General features: G+C 44.9%; 1 protein-coding gene across 3 annotated transcripts in view; it reads left to right on the top strand.

Moving 5' to 3' along the window:
• LOC144518759 (group 3 secretory phospholipase A2-like) overlaps nt 1-20,390 on the top strand; it is a 23,408-nt gene extending 3,018 nt beyond the window's left edge. Inside the window, exons 3-6 of one of the 3 annotated variants that reach the window (XM_078251666.1) lie at nt 4,825-4,959; nt 13,239-13,368; nt 16,700-16,819; nt 19,324-20,390. In XM_078251666.1, the coding sequence (XP_078107792.1) occupies nt 4,825-4,959; nt 13,239-13,368; nt 16,700-16,819; nt 19,324-19,510 (572 nt within the window). In that variant the 3' untranslated portion in view covers nt 19,511-20,390. Of the gene's footprint in view, nt 1-4,824; nt 4,960-8,442; nt 9,232-13,238; nt 13,369-16,699; nt 16,820-19,323 lie in introns of those variants that run through there. The other 2 variants (XM_078251664.1, XM_078251665.1) reach the window with 2 other exon arrangements.
• Nucleotides 20,391-20,512: the final 122 nt, after the last annotated feature.

Genomic DNA, 20,512 nt, shown 5'->3' with positions numbered 1-20,512 from the left:
TTGGTCGGGACTATTGTCGTCCCTTTAGCGCTATAAGTAAACGTGCTTGGTCAGGACTATTGACGTCCCTTTAGCGCTATAAGTAAAGCGTGCTTGAGTCGGGACTATTGTCGTCCCTTTAGAGCTATAAGTAAACGTGCTTGGTCAGGACTATTGACGTCCCTTTAGCGCTATAAAGTAAAGCGTGCTTGGTCGGGACTATTGACGTCCCCTTTAGCGCTATAAGTAAACGTGCTTGGTCGGGACTATTATCATCCCTTTAGAGCTATAAGTAAACGTGCTTGGTCGGGACTATTGCCGTCCCTTTAGCGCTATAAGTAAACGCGCTTGGTCGGGAGAAAAAAGCGAAGAGAAAAAAGCGACTATAGTAAGCGTGACAAGCGGGACGTGAACCCCGCTCTCCTGGGTGAAAGTCCTGTGTTTGTGTGACCCGTCCACCCCCCCAACCAACCTCCTTACATACTCCTCTCTAAATCCTCTCTAACTGCTGCTCTCCCCGGTGCGTTACACAAACACGCTGAAATACGCCTTTTTCGTCGCATCAGACGCTGACAGCCACTGTCCAAACGTCCTTATTTTACGAGTTCTGAATGAGAACGTGTTGTGGGTTTAGGTAAAGAAGAACGGGACGGTTGGGTTTAGGAAAAGAAGAACGGGACAGTTGGGTTTAGGTAAAGAAGAACGGGACAGTTGGGTTTAGATAAAGAAGAACGGGACAGTTGGGTTTAGATAAAGAAGAAACGGACAGTTGGGTTTAGATAAAGAAGAACGGGACAGTTGGGTTTAGGAAAAGAAGAACGGGACAGTTGGGTTTAGGTAAAGAAGAACGGGACAGTTGGGTTTAGATAAAGAAGAACGGGACGGTTGGGTTTAGGTAAAGAAGAACGGGACGGTTGGGTTTAGGTAAAGGAGAACGGGACAGTTGGGTTTAGGTAAAGAAGAACGGGACAGTTGGGTTTAGATAAGAAGAACGGGACGGTTGGGTTTAGGTAAAGAAGAACAGGGACGGTTGGGTTTAGGTAAAGAAGAACGGGACGGTTGGGTTTAGGAAAAGAAGAACGGGACAGTTGGGTTTAGGTAAAGAAGAACGGGACAGTTGGGTTTAGGTAAAGAAGAACGGGACAGTTGGGTTTAGGTAAAGAACAACGGGACAGTTGGGTTTAGGTAAAGAAGAACGGGACAGTTGGGTTTAGATAAAGAAGAACGGGACGGTTGGGTTTAGGTAAAGAAGAACGGGACGGTTGGGTTTAGGTAAAGAAGAACGGGACGGTTGGGTTTAGGTAAAGAAGAACGGGACGGTTGGGTTTAGGTAAAGAAGAAACGGGACAGTTGGGTTTAGGTAAAAGAAGAACGGGACAGTTGGGTTTAGATAAAGAAGAACGGGACAGTTGGGTTTAGTAAAGAAGATGACAGTTGGGTTTAGATAAAGAAGAACGGGACGGTTGGGTTTAGGTAAAGAAGAACGGGACGGTTGGGTTTAGGTAAAGAAGAACGGGACGGTTGGATTTAGGTAAAGAAGAACGGGACAGTTGGGTTTAGGTAAAGAAGGACGGGACGGTTGGGTTTAGGTAAAGAAGAACGGGACGGTTGGATTTAGGTAAAGAAGCAGGACAGTTGGGTTTAGATAAAGAAGAACGGGACAGTTGGGTTTAGGTAAAGAAGAACGGGACGGTTGGGTTTAGGTAAAGAAGAACGGGACGGTTGGATTTAGGTAAAGAAGAACGGGACAGTTGGGTTTAGGTAAAGAAGGACGGGACGGTTGGGTTTAGATAAAGAAGGACGGGACGGTTGGGTTTAGGAAAGGTGACATGCGGGAAACGATCCCCGGTCTCCTGGGAAAAAGTCCTGTGTTGTTTGACCTATCCACCCCCCCAACCAACCTCCCTATGCGGAATTTCGGGCTTTTCATACTACTCTCAACCGTTGTCTCTCTTAATACTACGTCATCTTCAAGCGCTGCGTAGCTGCAGCTCTGCCCGGTGCGTTCTACACACACGCTGAGGGGTGATTATTGCTTCGTATCTGACGCTGAGAGCCACTGCCCAAGCGTCAGTATTTTACGAGTTGGGAGTTAGGCCTTCCTCCACAGAGCTGCAGAGGAAGGTCTGTCTAGTCCACACAGCATTCCTGGATGGGAGAAAAACGTGCTCTGGTTTATTGGCATTTCTTTAAACCAATCACAATCGTCTCGGGTGGCGCTAAGCGCCGGACGGAGCCACGGTGCCTCTGCTAAATAGCATCGGGAAGGAACTTCCAGGATTTCCGGAAAAATGAAACGTGATCAATATAGACTACTTGTACAGCATTTGGAATTGTTACAGCTCTAACCAAAAGGTGAGGCTCAGAATGAACGACACCGGGTGTCCAATAATGAGTCAGAAATCCAAGAATTTTCCGCCATTCCCATCTGGAATTCCCATCTGCCCCTGAGCCGTCGCCCGGCGTGGACGGTCGTGTCAGGACAGACCCGCACCGAGGCTGGATTAAAACTCTCCCCTCAGGCCGTAGATTCAGAGTACTTCGTCTCAAGAGCAATTGGAGTAAAAACTCCTTTGTTCCCTGTGGGATAACGCAGTTTAATTTGCATAAGTTTTAGAGATTGCTGCTTTTGTGTCAAATTGTGTTCTGTATTTTGTATGTGTGCATGTTAGGGCTGTAACTCATGATTATTTTCATTGTCCATTATTTTTTGGATGAATGGATGAGTTGTTTGGTCTCTAAAATGGTGCAAAATGTGGATCAGTGTTTCCCAAAAGCCCAAGATGACGTCCTCAAAGGTCTTGTTTTGTCCCCAAATCAAAGATATTCAGTTTACTGTCACAGAGGAGAGAAGAAACTAGAATGTAGTCACATTTAACAAAGGTTTATTCTGTGTTTTAACTCTTCTGCTACCTTTACACGTGGCCGGCTATTTTCAGAAAAGGACCTCTCCGTTTTCAAAAATAACATCGTGCACAGCTGTCAGTTTTCAGAAAGGTCTTTGTTGTACCTGTGTATTTAGCCGCTAATGCCGCCAAGAGCATGCCAAACCTGTAGGTGGCAGTGTAACGAGAAGCTCAAGCCCACGTTAGCCAATCAGAATCCCGAAAATAGCTACAACAGCAACGAATCCCTTCCTCTTCTCTTCCTCACTTCCTCGGCTGCCTAAACCTCCGTTTGTCTCAGTTTACGTGCAAACGTGCAAACGAAGTTTTCCAAAATCCCCACTCTGGCCGGAAGACTCGTTTTCAGAGGCCAATTCTCCGTTTGCGTGTAAACAAAGCGAAGGGAAATGTTCAAAATAACCATGTACGTGTAAACGGGGTATAGAAGATAGTCACATTGAACAAGCTGCATTCAGAGACTTGACTCAAACCGATGAATTGATTGTCCATTAATCTTTGCAGCTGTAGTGTATTTTTAAACGTACTCATCTGACTAATGAAAGTGTACTTCTCTCTGGAACGCCAGTCTCATATTATTCTGTCACTTTGCCAATAACCCATTTAAGCAGAAGAACCCGAGGCCGTGTGAAGTTACTCTTCATCCTTGAGTAGCCTAATAAACTGGCATCAGCCCTCTGGGTTAACGTTGGATGTCAAGAGTCAACACGTTACTCTCTACTTGTTGTCTTTCGCTGTGCTTCCTTTACAACCTGCAGAGACATCTGTTTAAAGGGTAACCTTGGTTTTGGACCCTATTTTCCCATGTTTTTGTGTCATTTCCCATGTTTAAAATTGGTCCTGTCAGCAATGGCGAAACAAGCTGCAATGTAACGTTAACGGGCAAATGTTCAGCGTCAGTCAGCGTCCACTACAAGTTCTGTTGTTGCTGCTGACAGACTCAGATTATTATTCTAAGTGTCTGACAACATTATGAAAGGATCCCTACAGAGATAGACCTTTTAGTTAAAGAGTAAGATCCTTTTAGTTTAACATGAAACAGCCCCGAAATCACCATCACCAAACTACACCAGACTCCATGTAAATAATCAGGACTTTTATCATCATAAAACACACTTCATTCAAAGTCGACAGAAACTAAATAAAACTATCAAAAGCCATCTTGGTTCATCTCTCCACTGTTCCAACAATCACCACTCTGGTTTGGTTGAAATAAACCCTTAATTCACCCATTTTCATGTGGAGATATGCTGGCTCAATACATGCTAAAAGTCCTGATTATTTACATGGAGTCTGGTGGAGATATGCTGGCTCTATACATGCTAAAAGTCCTGATTATTTACATGGAGTCTGGTGGGTTTGGAGATGGGGATTCCGGGGCTGTTTCATGTTAAACTAAAAGGATCTTACTCTTTAACCAAAAGGTCTATCTCTGTAGGGATCCTTTCCATAATGTTGTCAGACACTTAGAATAATAATCTGAGTCTGTCAGCGGCAAAAACAGAACTTTTAGTGGACGCTGACTGATGCTGAACATCTGTCCTGTAGGGTTACATTGCAGCTCGGTTTACGGCTGCCAGTTACAGCCTTCACGCTCAAAACTGGACCGACTTCAAAGATTTTTGTTCACATCAGTCACTTAGACACCAATGCATGGGAAAATAGGATCCAGGTTGGAAAAAAAGCCCAAAATGACTCTTTAATTCTCTCACATCTAGTTCTGACAGCTGCATGTGTAAAATGTTTGCCCTCTATCTCTTCTGAACTCTTAGCGGTCATTCCCAAGTAACTGGAAGACACTTTTTCTAAGAGCATATCGGTTGTTAAAAGCTGCTTAGACTACCCTAAAGATGTAAACAAAACAAGGCAACATTCAAGGATATTTAGCGACTATGTGCGTGTTCATTTGACCTCGGCCTGTTCTTTCTCTGTCTCTTACCAGGTTTCGGCAGTGCCTTCTCGGTGTCAACGACACCATTTCCAGCATGGTGGGCTACAGCTTCTTCAACATCCTGCGGGTTCCCTGCTTCGAGCTCAAACAGTGGAGGCGATGCACCGAGATGTCCTGGTGGGGAACGTAAGAGACACACTGATGATGTTGCTCGAAGCTTAAATGTTCTAAATAAAAGCTTAAAGGTGCCCTGCCACACAAAACCGTTTTTACTTGTATTTTTTAAAATATGTTAGGTCCATATGTGTTTGTGTTATGTTGTGAATGTGAAAATGAACTGCTAGCTCCTCTGTCAGCTCTAGCTACTGAAAAGAAATAAGAAATCAGGCCAATTACAAAAGCTGGTCAGTCTGACGTGGTGTTGCCTGAGCTCATTACTATTCATGAGCTCGCCCAGTTGTGCTGGGTAAAGGATGCTGATAGCCAGGCTCTCATTGGCTAGCTGTTAGCCAATCAGAGTCAAGCAGCTTAGCTCGTTGAATATTAATGAGAACTGGCACTAATCGAGCTGAGTCTTCCTGCAGGCTTTCTATACCACGCTAGAATGGCTTGAAACAAGGTAACCAAGACATTTTTTCCACAAAAAATGTTACAGAGTCCATAGTAGAACTTCAGATATTACCACAGAGTCATGAAATACGTGTGGCAGGGCACCTTTAAATGCTCTAAAGACACACTGATGACGTCGCCCGAAGTTATAGACACTGTTTCCTGGGCTATCAGGACATATATGCTGCAGGGAAGTCACATGGATGTAGACATTGTTACGGGACTATAAAGACAAAAGAAAATGAAAATTGAATCTCACAGAAATGTGTTAAAATCACACAGAGAACCGTAATGTGTAAAGCCAAAATGAAGGCACGACGACGGCACGGGACACACCGAACAGACTCAAGTCACCGACCTCGCCAGACTGTCTGACGGCCGATTATCGGGTTGGTGTGTCAGGGCCTTTAGACTTTTGGCTTTTGAAAAATGTTCTCCCAAGTGTTGGCAATCAGGAAAACAAACATAAACTCTGTACATTTGCATATTGTTAGACACAGCAGCAAGTGAAAACCATAAAACCAGACGTTTGTTCCACGGAAAGAGCAGGTAGGGTTGTGTGTGTAGAAACATGTCATAGACACTCTGCCTAAACTCATGAACTTCTGAAAGGCACCTTGCCACACCTCCACAACTTCATCTTTCAGGTCACTATGATATATGGTTAGCCTACTGTAGCATTCTAGCATTAACGGAATTGCGTTGACAAACTACACTTCAATAACTATAATTTAAAGTGGCCATATTATGCTCATTTTCAGGTTCATATAATTGTATTTAGAGGTAGTATCATAGTAGGTTTACATGGTTTAATTTTCAAAAAACACCATATTTTTGTTGTGCTGCACATTGCTGCAGCTCCTCTTTTCACCCTGTGTGTTGAGCTCTCTGTTTTAGCTACAGAGTGAGACGTCACACTTTTGTCCCATCTTTGTTGGCAGTTGCACATGCTCAGTAGCTAGGTAAGGCCTGCTAGCATGAAGCTAGCGCTGCTAGCGGTTAGCCACCTCGTTCTCAATAGTAAAACACTGCTACAACACACACTAGTTCACCCTAATCTCCAAAAGAACTACTTCCATGTCCCTGTTCTGCAGGTATTCAACACAAAGGTGGAAGTGTTCCCTCGTTTAGAAGAAGTCTCCCAGCTAATCCTGCCTTGTTCTACTGAAGTTGGAGAAACAGCTAGCTGATGTGGTATTAGCTAAAGTGGTTAGCATAGCTCACCCAGAGACTGAAGACAGGACACATTCAGAAACCGTATCTCACTCTAAACAGCATGGAGGGTTGTTTTCCATGTTTGTATGTGTGTGGAAGCACCGGAGACACGAAATAACACCCCAAATCCCAGAAAAAGTGATTTCATAATATGGGCACTTTAATACTTTAATTGAGTGACTGATGCTTGGATTTCCACTGTGTTACTGTTATCATCTTTCAAGGAAAATACAGATTACAAACGCTTCAACATTACAGACCATTATCCTAAACAGCAAGACAAAGTGTTCCTCTTCTTACTTAAATAAATATGCAAAGGATTCTTGTCTATACAAGTAAAAAAGCAACAGCAGATAAGGTTTTTCCATGGCTTGTTTTTGCAGCTTTTTTGTTATTTTGACATGAACAAAACAGACAAAACAGGAGGCAACAGACAGGGTCATCGTAGGTTAAGTCAAACACTTGAAACATGACAAATGAAAAGCAGGAAATAAAAAAGAAACCATGTTACATTGCAGTATCAAGGTGTGCGGGTACTTTGCGTCTATAATTGTTCTTTTGAAATCATAAAAGATCCTTATGGTCTATGACTTTGATTCATGCAGAGCCAGGGTATTATTTTAAGGAGGGAGAAGTCTTCCACTCATTCAAAGGCTAAAGTCCATTCAGTTAACCCAACCAGTCCTCCAAACCATCCGCGGATATCGGCCGTCAACGGGAAGACAACACAAGGGTAAGGGCTCCTGCACACTGGCTGCGTGGCGTGAGCGTGTCACCTGCGTGGCGTGAGCGCGTCACCTGTGTGGCGTGAGCGCGTCAGCTGTGTGGCGTGAGCGCGTCAGCTGTGTGGCGTGAGCGCGTCAGCTGCGTGGCGTGAGCGTGTCAGCTGTGTGGCGTGAGCGTGTCACCTGCGTGGCGTGAGCGCGTCACCTGTGTGGCGTGAGCGTGTCACCTGTGTGGCGTGAGCATGTCACCTGTGTGGCGTGAGCGCGTCAGCTGCGTGTAGAGCTTGCACACTGCATGACATGCACGTCTCAGGCGCAGCTCAAGCCGCTCCGAAAACGCGTGCATGCTAGAAATAGGACCGACCCCTATTTTTCACGCGACACGCAAGCGTTGTTCCAGGCAAAATAGAATACGAAAAGATGTTTATATGTCATTTTGACACGAATACATTTAATAAATGACATTTTGTGTTTGAAAGTCTCGAGGTTTTGACATAAATTAAAAATAATAATAATAATTATCGATTTTCAAATATTGCACCTGTAAAAATAAATATTGACAATAATAAAATATTGACCAAATGAAGTTGAAAAACACGCTATTATTTCATTTTATCAATGGGAAACATCCATGTGTACAGACAAGGCTAGCAGCAGCAGCAGCCACGTTTCTGGTGTGCAAAGACATAGAAAACACCACGCAGCCGCCACGTAACAGAAACGCCACGCTCACGCCACGCTCACGCCACGCAGCCAGTGTGCAGGAGGCCTTACTTTCTGCTTTGCTCCTGTCAGAACTACTACGGCCACTAGAGGGCGCAGCCACTAGAAACCTAAATATAGGTTGTAATTGCGGCTTGAACAGTCGACCTATGGGAGCGTTTTTGGGGCAGTTGGTACGTTTCCCAAATTCATAACACTGAAATTAAAAACAAGCTCTGCTGATTATCTGATCTCTGTTGACACTGTGAGCAAGTAAGAAGAAATATGAGGGACATTCCCCCCAAAAAAATAAAATAAAAAAATAACCAGCAAACATATCACCACCATATTGTTATAATTTTGCACGTTATAAAGAACTCTATGGCTTGGTTTAAACATGCATGTTTCCTCTCTGCAGGTGTAAAGTCACCAAAAAGGCTCCCTATGCCGTCTTCAAAAGGGCGCTCCATTACAGCACATCCGATGTTACCAGCAAACACAGAGACAACACTGAAAGCAACACGCTAACAAGCAGCGAGAGGCACAGAACGGCACCCAAAAGTGAACACAGATGCTTCACAGACTCGCCCAGAGGAGACATTTCCTTCCTCAGAAGGACGAAGGAGAATGGATGTAAAAGAAACAGGAAACCGTACACGGCAGCACCGACGACTCCTTCAACGAACGCAAGTCTTTTTAATGCATCTCAAAGTAGCACATTGATGCCAAATAACAAAAGAGTTGGCAGAAAGAAGAGCACCCGAAAGCGTCTGTCTGCTTACCCCAAACACAGAAGCCAAGTTAAACCACAGACCCCCAGAAACTCTCATCCACAAACAACATCTGTAACACAGCAGCCAGCGCTTCATCTGCACTCAAAAGAAGCCGTCACAGCAGCGACTAAAACGGGCAAAAAAGGCAAAAAAGGCAAAAAAAGTCCAAAACAAAGTCGTTGTTGTGGCGTCAGGATGCCCCTGAGAGGAGACTCTTTTCAGCCTCGTTGTTTAAGTTGTTTGACAGATGTTACACCGACTCCGTATGGATTCCCAATCAATCAGCGAAATCAAACGACAGCCGGGACTCTGAGGCTCGACCCAGACAACCGAAACGGCCAAACGGGACACTTTGGAAAGACTCTGGAGCACAGCTACTTCTGCAACACCAGCCACAACTACACCAAAGAAAGCAGCCTCCGTTCCAAAAGATGGTGAGAAGAGACCTAACGATTAGTCGACTAAGGGCTCATGCACACTGGCTGCGTGGCGTGAGCGTGGCGTGGCGTGAGCGTGGCGTGAGCGTGGCGTTTCTGTTGCGTGTCAGCTGCGTGGCGTGGCGTTTTCTATGTCTTTACACACCAGAAACGTGTCTGACACGACGCTGCTGCTGCTATCCTCGTCTGTACACATGGATGTTTCCCATAAACATAAATATAAATATATTCTGATCTGATTACAGCAAAGACAACGTCGGCAGGATTGACGGCAAAATAGGCTCCAGAATATTTCTTTCTGTGTTGACAGGTGCAATATTAGAAAATCAATAATTATTTATTATTATTTTTTTAAATGACATTTATATCTGCATTTATATCAAAACCTCGAGACTTTCAAACATCAACATGTCATTTATTAATATGTATTTGTGTCAAAATGACATGTAAACATCTTTTCCTATTCTCTGTTGCCTGGAAACGCTTCCAACACGCTGGCGTGTCGCGTGAAAAATAGGCGTCGGTCCTATTTCTAGCATGCACGCGTTTTCGGCTCGAGTCGCTCCTGAGACGTGCGTGTCACGCAGGCAGTGTGTAAGCTCTAACCTGTTAACGTGGGAGTAGAAATAAAAACGGACATGCCACGCAGCCGACACGCTCACGCCACGCAGCCGACACGCTCACGCCACGCAGTTGACACGCTCACGCCACGCAGCCGACACGCTCAGCTGCTTACACCACGCAGTTGACACGCTCACGCCACGCAGCTGACACGCTCACGCCACGCAGCTGACACGCTCACGCCACGCAGCTGACACGCTCACGCCACGCAGCTGACACGCTCACGCCACGCAGCTGACACGCTCACGCCACACAGGTGACGCGCTCACGCCACGCAGCTGACACGCTCACGCCACGCAGCTGACACGCTCACGCCACGCAGCTGACACGCTCACGCCACGCAGCTGACACGCTCACGCCACGCAGCTGACACGCTCACGCCACGCAGCTGACACGCTCACGCCACGCAGCTGACACGCTCACGCCACGCAGCTGACACGCTCACGCCACACAGCTGACGCGCCACGCCACACAGCTGACGCGCTCACGCCACACAGGTGACGCGCCACGCCACACAGGTGACGCGCCACGCCACACAGGTGACGCGCTCACGCCACGCAGCTGACACGCCACGCCACACAGCTGACACGCCACGCCACGCAGGTGACACGCCACGCCACGCAGCTGACACGCCACGCCACGCAGCTGACGCGCTCACGCCACACAGGTGACGCGCTCACGCCACGCAGCTGACGCGCTCACGCCACGCAGCTGACACGCTCACGCCACGCAGCTGACACGCTCACGCCACGCAGCTGACACGCTCACGCCACGCAGCTGACACGCTCACGCCACACAGGTGACACGCTCACGCCACGCAGCTGACACGCTCACGCCACACAGCTGACACGCTCACGCCACACAGCTGACACGCTCACGCCACGCGGCCAGTGTGCAGAGTCCTAAGTCGAACGACAGAAAAATCATCGCCAACTATTTTGATAATCGATTCATCGTTAAAGTCATTTTTTCAAGTAAAAATAACAGAAAGTGCTTGTGAGGTTTTTCTGCTCTTTTCCGTTTTATATCATATTAAACTGAATATCTTTGAGTTGTGGACAAAACGAGACATTTAAAGACACATCAGCTTGGACTTTGAGAAACTGGGATGGACATTTTTCAATATTTTCTGACATTTTTATAAACGATTAATCGAGAAAATACACCGTAGGAAAAAAATCTTCTAGAAAAATGGATAATGTCCTGGCAGAAAATTACCAGTATACCTTTTCCGTTAAGTTTACGGACATTTCTGTACGTCCGTTACATTCAAGCCGTTGCCAAATGAGTTGCTACAAAGCTAATTAAGACGTTCAGCTCCACACAACTCTCTCTGTGTTTCTCAGTATGACTATGTTCAGAAGATTGTGGCGTCCGGTGACTTTCCCGCGCAGAAGCTCGAGTGAAGATAATGACCTCTTCTGAAGAGTCCATCATGTGTTTTTATTCCTCCGTGTCCTCCTTGGCTACTAGCAGCTGCGTGGAGGAGGTGGGGTTGCGTCGCATGATCACGTAAGGCTTGTATCATGTGGACGCGCCGACAGTGTTGTTGTCATTACTTAGAATTCCTCATGGGGGGCGACAGAAACTACCCACCAGTGCTGTAGTCTACGTGATACGCAGGTATACACAGTGTACCCACTAAGAAAGCTCCAGGACGTAAATTGGTGCATAAAAGTTTGTCAGAATACAGGAAATGAAGTCGTTGACGCTCAAAATTTCCCTTGGGGAGGACACCCAGACCCCCCACTATGATAAGCCATAAACCAATCAGATTGTCATCTCCCATTCCCTTTAAAAGCCGGGCATGTTTGGACCTTGGAGCATTGCTATTATGATGGAGGATTTGCACCGTAATATTTGTATTACGCCTATAGGAGCATTTCACTAATGCTCTGTTAAAATAACAATGAAATGCTGCGTTATTGACTTTAGACCAGGTTTTTGTTGGTCAATGGTGCCATCACTTTCCACTGCCTCAAGATAGCAATACTCCCAGAATGCACCTGAACACACCTCCCTGTAAGACCAGCACGCCCAGAATGCACCTGAACACACCTCCCTGTAAGACCAGCACGCCCAGAATGCACCTGAACACACCTCCCTGTAAGACCAGCACGCCCAGAATGCACCTGAACACACCTCCCTGTAAGACCAGCACGCCCAGAATGCACCTGAACACACCTCTCTGTAAGACCAGCACACCCAGAATGCACCTGAACACACCTCCCTGTAAGACCAGCACGCCCAGAATGCACCTGAACACACCTCCCTGTAAGACCAGCACGCCCAGAATGCACCTGAACACACCTCCCTGTAAGACCAGCACGCCCAGAATGCACCTGAACACACCTCTCTGTAAGACCAGCACACCCAGAATGCACCAGAACACACCTCCCTGTAAGACCAGCCATGGGCCACAGATGGGCGCAGGTCCATTTGCTATTTAAACGACGTGGGCGCTGGACGGGAAACTGACAACTGCGTCGGTCTTAAACTAGCAAAGACACGTGCGTCGGGTTTTGCGCTGCGCCGGGTGTAAGATAGGGCCTTATATTATTTTTTTTATTATTTTTTACTTATTATTATTATTTACCTAAGTAAAAAATCATTACAGAAAATTCCTTCATACTAACACAATATATTAGCCCGTATTTCTATGGATTTTTCTAACAATGTAATCGTCAGATTAATAGAAACTAATCGTTGAGAACAGGCTCAACTAACTATTATTTTCATTCTCGATTGATGTTCCTGGATGAATGGATGGAGTTGTTTGGTCTCTAAAATGTCAGAAAATGGTGTTTCCCAAAAAAGCCCAAGATGACGTCCTCAAATGTCTCGTTTTGTCCCCAACTCAAAGATCTTCAGTTTACTGTCACAGAGGAGAGAAGAAACTAGAACATATTCACATTTAACATATATCTGACAGCAGAGAATGTTTAACAACTAATTGACTGGTCGAGAAAATAATCGGCAGAATAACCCACATGAAAATCATCGTTAGTTGGAAGCCACAGACGGTGTCCCCTCTGCAGAATAATGAAAGCCAGGAGCTGATGGGTAGTACGATAGCCCCAAGCATTCCCTCAGAGAGAGGCACGAAGCAAAATATGACATTACGTAACATGACAGGTGAGTGCTTGCAGCAGATGAACCATCTCCTCTGCAGGGCGAGTTGCATGGGTTCCATACAATGTGCATGCATGTTATTTTGGGGCAATTTGGCTGTAAGAAACCCATATTTCTGATATAAAAAACGTTGTAAACGAGTTAAACTTGACCCAAGGACAACACGAAGGGATACATAAACTGAATTGAATTGAACTGTGGATACTCTGATATTTTGTGAGATAACCAGTGTTTATTTCTGACTCCTGCAGACAGCCAGCTGCTGTGTGGAAGCCTCAAACATCTGGATGAATGTAAATACAAAATCCATCCTTTGGAGAAGAAGTTTGACCTGCAGAACATGGAGTCAGAGACCGCGTACCACTGTGACTGCACCAGCCGGTAACATTACAGCATTTCTGCTTTTCTCTCAGTTCTTTCCCCATATTTGTATGTATTCACATAAGCAAATGTCACAGATGATTTCTCTTCTGAATCATTCAAATATTACGGCCGGGGCCAGCTGTATGAGTCAAGCCTCTGGTTCCAAGATTACAAGATGCAGCACCTGTACCCTGGAGATTTAGGCTTCATTTTGTCCAGTGGGAGGAAGTGGAAACGCGTCGTCCATCTTTGTTTACAGGCTACGGTTTCACCTTGTTTTTATAGCAACCCAAACCACAATCTTGGGGGACTGCTGATGAAATGTTGCTATTGAGATAATTCTGAGACAGTCAATCGCTGTCCATTGTCCCTGTTAAATAGGGATGCACCGAATCCAGATTTTTGGGGTTCGGCTGAATCCTGAATCCCCTGGTTGAGATTCTGCTGAGTCCTCGTCCCGTCCTCAGTCCATGAACACAGTCAACACATTAATGAAGTAAACAGTGACTGTCCTTCCTTTGCCGTACCTGAAGTTGCTGCATTCTGGCTGCTGTCTGTAGATTCCTTCATGCTCAGCTCGTATTCTTCCAGATGTTTCATACCAGATGTTGTAACAGCGGTGATGTTGTGTATTGTTTAGGGTCCTCGCCACCACCAGACTAATCAGCATTGCAGATTGAACATGTAGCTGGACTTGAATGGCCTTCTTTTGACTGAAAGTACTGCCAAATAACACGTTTTCTGCTCATCAGTTCCATTTTCAACGCTCCACCTACGTAAACACCTTCCCGTAATCAACGGCGCCGTCATTACATTACGTGTCATTTAGCTGACGCTTTTATCCAAATTACAATTACAACAAAACACAATTGCTGTATATATCAGAGGTAACACGCCTCTGGAGCAACTAGAGGTTAAGTGTCTTGCTCAGGGACACAGTGGTTGATGTATGGCAGTGGGAATTGAACCCAGATCTCCCACACCAAAGGCATGTGTCATATCCACTGCGCCATCACCACCATTACGTCAACCAGCGTAGTGCGCGTAGTGCAAGCGTCAAAAAGCCCAATATTTGGCCAAATCCAAAGCCAAATCCTGGATTTGGTGCATCCCTGCTGTTAAATAAACAAATAAATAAATACCAATAGTTCAGCATAACATCATTCTCACTCCTATTCTCCAACAGCTTTGCAACATACAGTTCATCGAGGGCAAAGAAACACCAACCAGCTTTTGAACCAATCCAAACTAAAAGTTATTATTCCAATAATCCATCACGACTGTGTTTGGCATTCCTGAGCTTCAAGGTTCGACCTGCAAATTGCTGCCTGTGAGATGAAGTAACCATGGCAACTTCATCATGTAGGTCTGAACGAAGCAGCGGAGGTTTTTGTTGTTTGAAAGAACATTGTTAAGGCTCTTATCGTGGTGGCGCCACTGAAAGTAAAGCTGCTTACAGCCCTGACACAGTCTCTACAATCACAGTCTCTTGTCATATGATAGATGTCATACCAAAAACATGACAATAGTACCCCCCCACTACATACAATGGGGAGAACAAGTATTTGATACACTGCCGATTTTGCAGGTTTTCCCACTTACAAAGCATGTAGAGGTCTAATTTTTATCATAGGTAGGGGAGAGCAGGGACAGTTGAAACACTTTTTAATTAAACGTAATTTGCAAAGTGATCATATCGCACTGAAAGCTAATATTTTGTCACTAGCAACCTACACCTGTCATCTGTCAAATACAGTTGCATTTTCAGCTTTGAACAAAGCCGTTCAGGAATTATTACAGCAAAAGTGGGACGTGTGTAATGTTTCATGAATGAAATGAATGAAACAGCACGGGGGGGACGGATGAAACATACAGTTTAAGCCACTTAAACTTCCCACAATTTCAATATTTTACTACACATCATGAATGGTACTCCCAAAAGGTGTTATTTTAGATAGATTGTTGCTGGGCTATACGTCTTCGTGAATGTCTGCTAACAACTAAACGCTGTCATCATATTGAAATATCATGCACTGTGGATGATTCTGCCATTTTTATAGCTAGAACAGTAAGTTTTCCCATTTATATCATGTTTCTATTGTGGAAAATGTCGTTCCACTAGGTTTTTACGTGGGTTAGGCCACTGCACATCCAAATAAGTGCCCTTAACGACCCCCAGCCCGTCAGTCTCTATAGGATAACATGGGAAAACTCGACCTCCTACCTGGTGGGCTCAAATATATTTTCATCTTTCTAAAACTGCTTTTCCATGTCTCACCTCCATAAATTATTTTATAAACACAGATATTTGTGCATTTACTTAAAATACATGGAGTTACAGCCAGGTTGGGATGGTTGAAACAGCTGTTTCAGTCGTCCCGACATAGACATACGCCATTATAGCTTGTTTTGCTTTCCATGTAAACAACCATGCAATATGAAAGTCTGGGACTGTGGAGAACACTAAATGGTCTACTGAATGAGCATGTAGTACCGCTAATGAAGTTTACTTTGGACCATCAAAACTGGTTTATCGCCTGTAACTCTGTGATAAAAGGAAATAACGGGAAGATATTTATATATGGCTGATAGAAGGAGGTTAACATGCTCTATCTAATCTCTATTTATCCGTCCCGCATTTCAATCGTCCCAGCTCTCCCCTACTCTTCAACTGTGAGTGACGGACTCAAAAACAAAAATCCAGAAAATCACATTGTATGATTTTTAAGTAATTAATTTGCATTTTATTGCATGACATAAGTATTTGATACATCAGAAAAGCAGTGTTAGCATGGTTAGCATCGCTAAGCCTCTGTCCTGACTGACAGGTCCTAAAGCATCCCCTGCTTTATCCTCTACTTTTAAATAAATGGGAGTATCATTTACTAAATGAACATCATGCTGTGTTGAAGAAGACTTGGAACTAGCGATTGAGACCATCAACTCATTATGAAAATCTGAGGTAATAAAAGTGAGAAGTAGACTAATTTTCTCATAGACTTCTATAGAAACAGACTTCTTCTTGGAGCCAGTGGAGTCGCCCCCTGCTGGAAGTTAGAGAGAATGCAGCTTTAAGGAGCTTCAGCGTTGGCTTCAACTTTACAGACCCGGAAACTTTGTCCATTATTTGAACAGTGTATGGAACCAGCACATGTATGATAAGATTATAATCCCTCAGGCAGCTTTCTCTTTCTTTGTCTGTCTCTCTCTGAGTCACTCACAAATGCATTTTGCATACTGTATACGTCCATCACACTCTGTTGTTTCATTCCTGTATTGTTGCTCTTTATTCCTGTAGGTGACGTTGTAAATGTCCTCTGCTTGTCTTGTTTTTATTATTATTTTACAGCTTGGCTGTTCAGATTAAAAGCTTCAAGCAACCCAGTGTTCTCCCCACACTGCTGATGGATTTCGTGTCTCGATTCTGCTTCAAACTGCCGGAGGAGAAGAAATGCCACCACGGGACAAGGTTTTTTGCTCTCATAAGCTTATTCATGTTAATCTAAGACATCTTTTGGTTACAGCAGTGCCTTTTCACCTTTGACCCAGACGGGTTAAAGCATATGAGATGTTCAGTCTCGCATTGCCAGCTCTACCTCCACAGCGCTGTGGAGTAAAGGTCTGGCTACACCACAGATGCATTCTGGGATAGGAGAAAAAAACACTCTGGGTTGTTTGCATTTCTTTAAACCAATCACAACGGTCTTGGGCAGCGCTAAGCAGTCCTTCCAGAAAAATGCGTAGTTTTTTTGTGATTGTTGCGGGGCAAAAATCCTTGATTATGCGGCACGTTTTCTTAAAAAATGCGATGGAATATGCGGGATATTTATGCAATGTTATGCGATGAAATTGTGGCTTCATCGCGGGGTTTGCAGCTTTTTGATGATGTTCACGTTGCGTAATTACATCACTTCATAACGCGCCCATGGCCATCCATTCATCCATCTTCGTCCGCTTATCCGGTATCGGGTCGCGGGGGCAGCAGCTCCAGCAGGGGACCCCAAACTTCCCTTTCCCGAGCCACATTAACCAGCTCCGACTGGGGGATCCCGAGGCGTTCCCAGGCCAGGTTGGAGATATAATCCCTCCACCTAGTCCTGGGTCTTCCCCCAGACCTCCTCCCAGCTGGACGTCCCTCCACTTAGTCCTGGGTCTTCCCAGAGACCTCCTCCCAGCTGGACGTCCCTCCACCTAGTCCTGGGTCTTCCTAGAGACCTCCTCCCAGCTGGACGTGCCTCCACCTAGTCCTGGGTCTTCCTCGAGGCCTCCTCCCAGCTGGACGTGCCTCCACCTAGTCCTGGGTCTTCCCCGAGACCTCCTCCCAGCTGGACGTGCCTGGAACACCTCCCTAGGGAGGCGCCCAGGGGGCATCCTTACCAGATGCCCGAACCACCTCAACTGGCTCCTTTCGACGCAAAGGAGCAGCGGCTCTACTCCGAGCTCCTCACGGATAACTGAGCTTCTCACCCTATCTCTAAGGGAGACGCCAGCTACCCTCCTGAGGAAACCCATTTCGGCCGCTTGTACCCTGGATCTTGTTCTTTCGGTCATGACCCAGCCTTCATGACCATAGGTGAGTGTAGGAACAAAAACTGACCGGTAGATTGAGAGCTTTGCCTTCTGGCTCAGCTCTCTTTTCGTCACAACGGTGCGATAAATTGAATGTAATACCGCCCCCGCTGTGCCGATTCTCCGACCAATCTCCCGCTCCATTGTCCCCTCACTCGCGAACAAGACCCCAAGGTACTTGAACTCCTTCACTTGGGGTAAGGACAACAGGGGAAAACGGCTGTTCCTGTGTGAAGTAAACGCAACATTTTTCAACTTCCTGCTAAGATATATTTGGGACTTTTTTGCAACGAAAATGCGGGGATTATGAAATCATGCAAGCCCCGCATATTTTGCACGGAAATCGGCAATTTATGCGGCAAAAGTGCGGCGTGTTTGAAAAAACGCGTGACATCGCTTAGAGCACCTTTTAATGAAGCTAACTGTTGAAACAATCCAGTAACGTGAGATATTTAAATACTGTACTGTGTTAAATACTATAGCTGATACATGGTTAAACCTCATTGGCTCTTACCAGTGTATCTCCGTGTGTACTTCTTCCACAACAATCCCACCAATCAGTCCCAAAACCTCCCAGTTAGAGAGGAAACAACCTAAACATATTCTTTGTAGATCTTTACAATCATTCCCCAAAAGAACCGAGCAGGTCTGACTTGTTGCATCGTCCAAATCTTCTTCAAAACTTGATATTTTCAGCGTGTAGCTCGCTATCTCATAATTGGTTGTTGTTTCCCGAAGGGAAATGTTTGAGAACGGCGACACACAGAGAGCAGAAGGCGAGGGACAGAGCCTGACCTCCGGGCTTCATCCTGGAAATGTACTTCCGTTGATCCAGACTACGAGATGTGTAACAACACTAGCGCCGACAGTTTCTGCATATTCATCTTTTGTCAATGTCAATGTCACTATGTTCAAACCACAACTTCCAGTTTCATACACACAGTGTTTATGTGTGTATGACAGTGTTTACTGTGTTTATCTGGATGCAAGCATAATACAAAAAATACTATTACACGCAGAGCTTCAAACTGACACCAGCCAACCCGCCAAATGCTGGTAAAAAAAAAGCCAATTTGGCCGGTGATGAATGAAGCGACCGGCTGCAGAAACGATCCGACTAGTCAGTGTTTACAGATTGGCGGCTTGTATTCAGCGGCGCTCATAATCTGTTTTATTTTCCCTGGAGAAATTTAAAATGTGGCTAGTGGAAGATCTGATTGGCTGGTAACTTAACAAATGTACTAGCCATGTTGGCTGGTGATTAAAAAAAGGTGAATCTAAAGCCCTGATTACACGTGTACCATACTTAACTAAAGATATACATTTGACACAACACCAGTGTCCTGTCTAATGTGTGTAACAGATTAATCAGGTTGGCTTCTGAATCTGATGTTTCTCTTCTAGCTGTTGTGGAGGTTTCTCTCCAGCCTCTGACCTACTTCAGGCACTTCAGCTGATGGAGGACAAAGACGCGGCTGGGGTGCGAAATTCAGTCAATTACAGAAGAAGAGGGATTCCTGCTCGGCTTTATAAGCGCTGCCTAAGGCTGGAGAGAGATGTGCATGTTATGGCACAGCGCACACGGTCTTAGACTGTAATGTGCAGCAACAAGGAGTTGGATAAGCTTTACATTTCATGCAGCGCTTTCTGTTTCTCAATGGTGTAAAATGGCGTAAAAAGGACTCAAACCATCTGAATATTAAAGGCCTGTATTTGTAAAATGCCATGACATGTAAAGGTTATATAAAGAGCTGTCATACAAAACTGCACGCTATCAGATTGTGCATTAAAGATGGAAATAAAATCATTTCTTTGCTGTTTCTGTTTGACTAACCCTCGCGTTGTCTTCCCGTCGATTATGAACATGCTGTCCTTTTTTTTGGGCACTTTTCCTGACGTTTTTGTCCCTTGTGCACCTCACCTGCAATATCATGTTATAAACTATTTGCGGCAGCTCTTACAATGTGTTGCATCAGTGTTTGGGAGGATTGAGACATAGAAACTGTTGATACATCAACTATTTGCATTAAATTCAAAGATCCATTCAGTAGAAATGTATGAAAATATTACCACAGTTACGGGGGCAAGGGAGGGGGGTCCCTGGCCACTCCAGCCCTCCCCCAGCCCCACCACCCCCGCCCCAGAACCGTCACTGCTGATCTGGTGACAGTTTGTTCCTGAAAGGTCTGGTTCATGCGTTTTTACAGTGAATGACCATAACATTCCCATTTTCCATAGGTTTTGGTGTAAAGATCCTTCATTTAACATATAAAAAGCCAAAACAATACACAAGATTTCACGTAAAATAAAAGCTACAAACTGTATTTTAATTATGAAAAATTACTGTATTTTACATGTTATTTTACAGTATATTTTGACGCCCCAACTGCCGAAATATGACCCTTTTTTTTCGTTTTTTCTTCTAAAAATATGCCTTTGGTGGATGGTGCATACATTAACATAAACATATTAAAAGGAAATACACAATAAATGTAAATAAACTGCATGCTAAATGTCCCTTTGCCTTATTATTACAGTAATACGTTGTGTTATTAGACATCAACATGAACTCATGAATTTTTGACAGCTTTTA

The sequence above is a fragment of the Sander vitreus genome, chromosome 5, assembly GCF_031162955.1.
Source record: "Sander vitreus isolate 19-12246 chromosome 5, sanVit1, whole genome shotgun sequence".
Classification (NCBI taxonomy): domain Eukaryota; kingdom Metazoa; phylum Chordata; class Actinopteri; order Perciformes; family Percidae; genus Sander; species Sander vitreus.
Note: the sequence above shows the minus strand (reverse complement) of the source record. Positions and strands in the feature narration are given on the sequence as shown.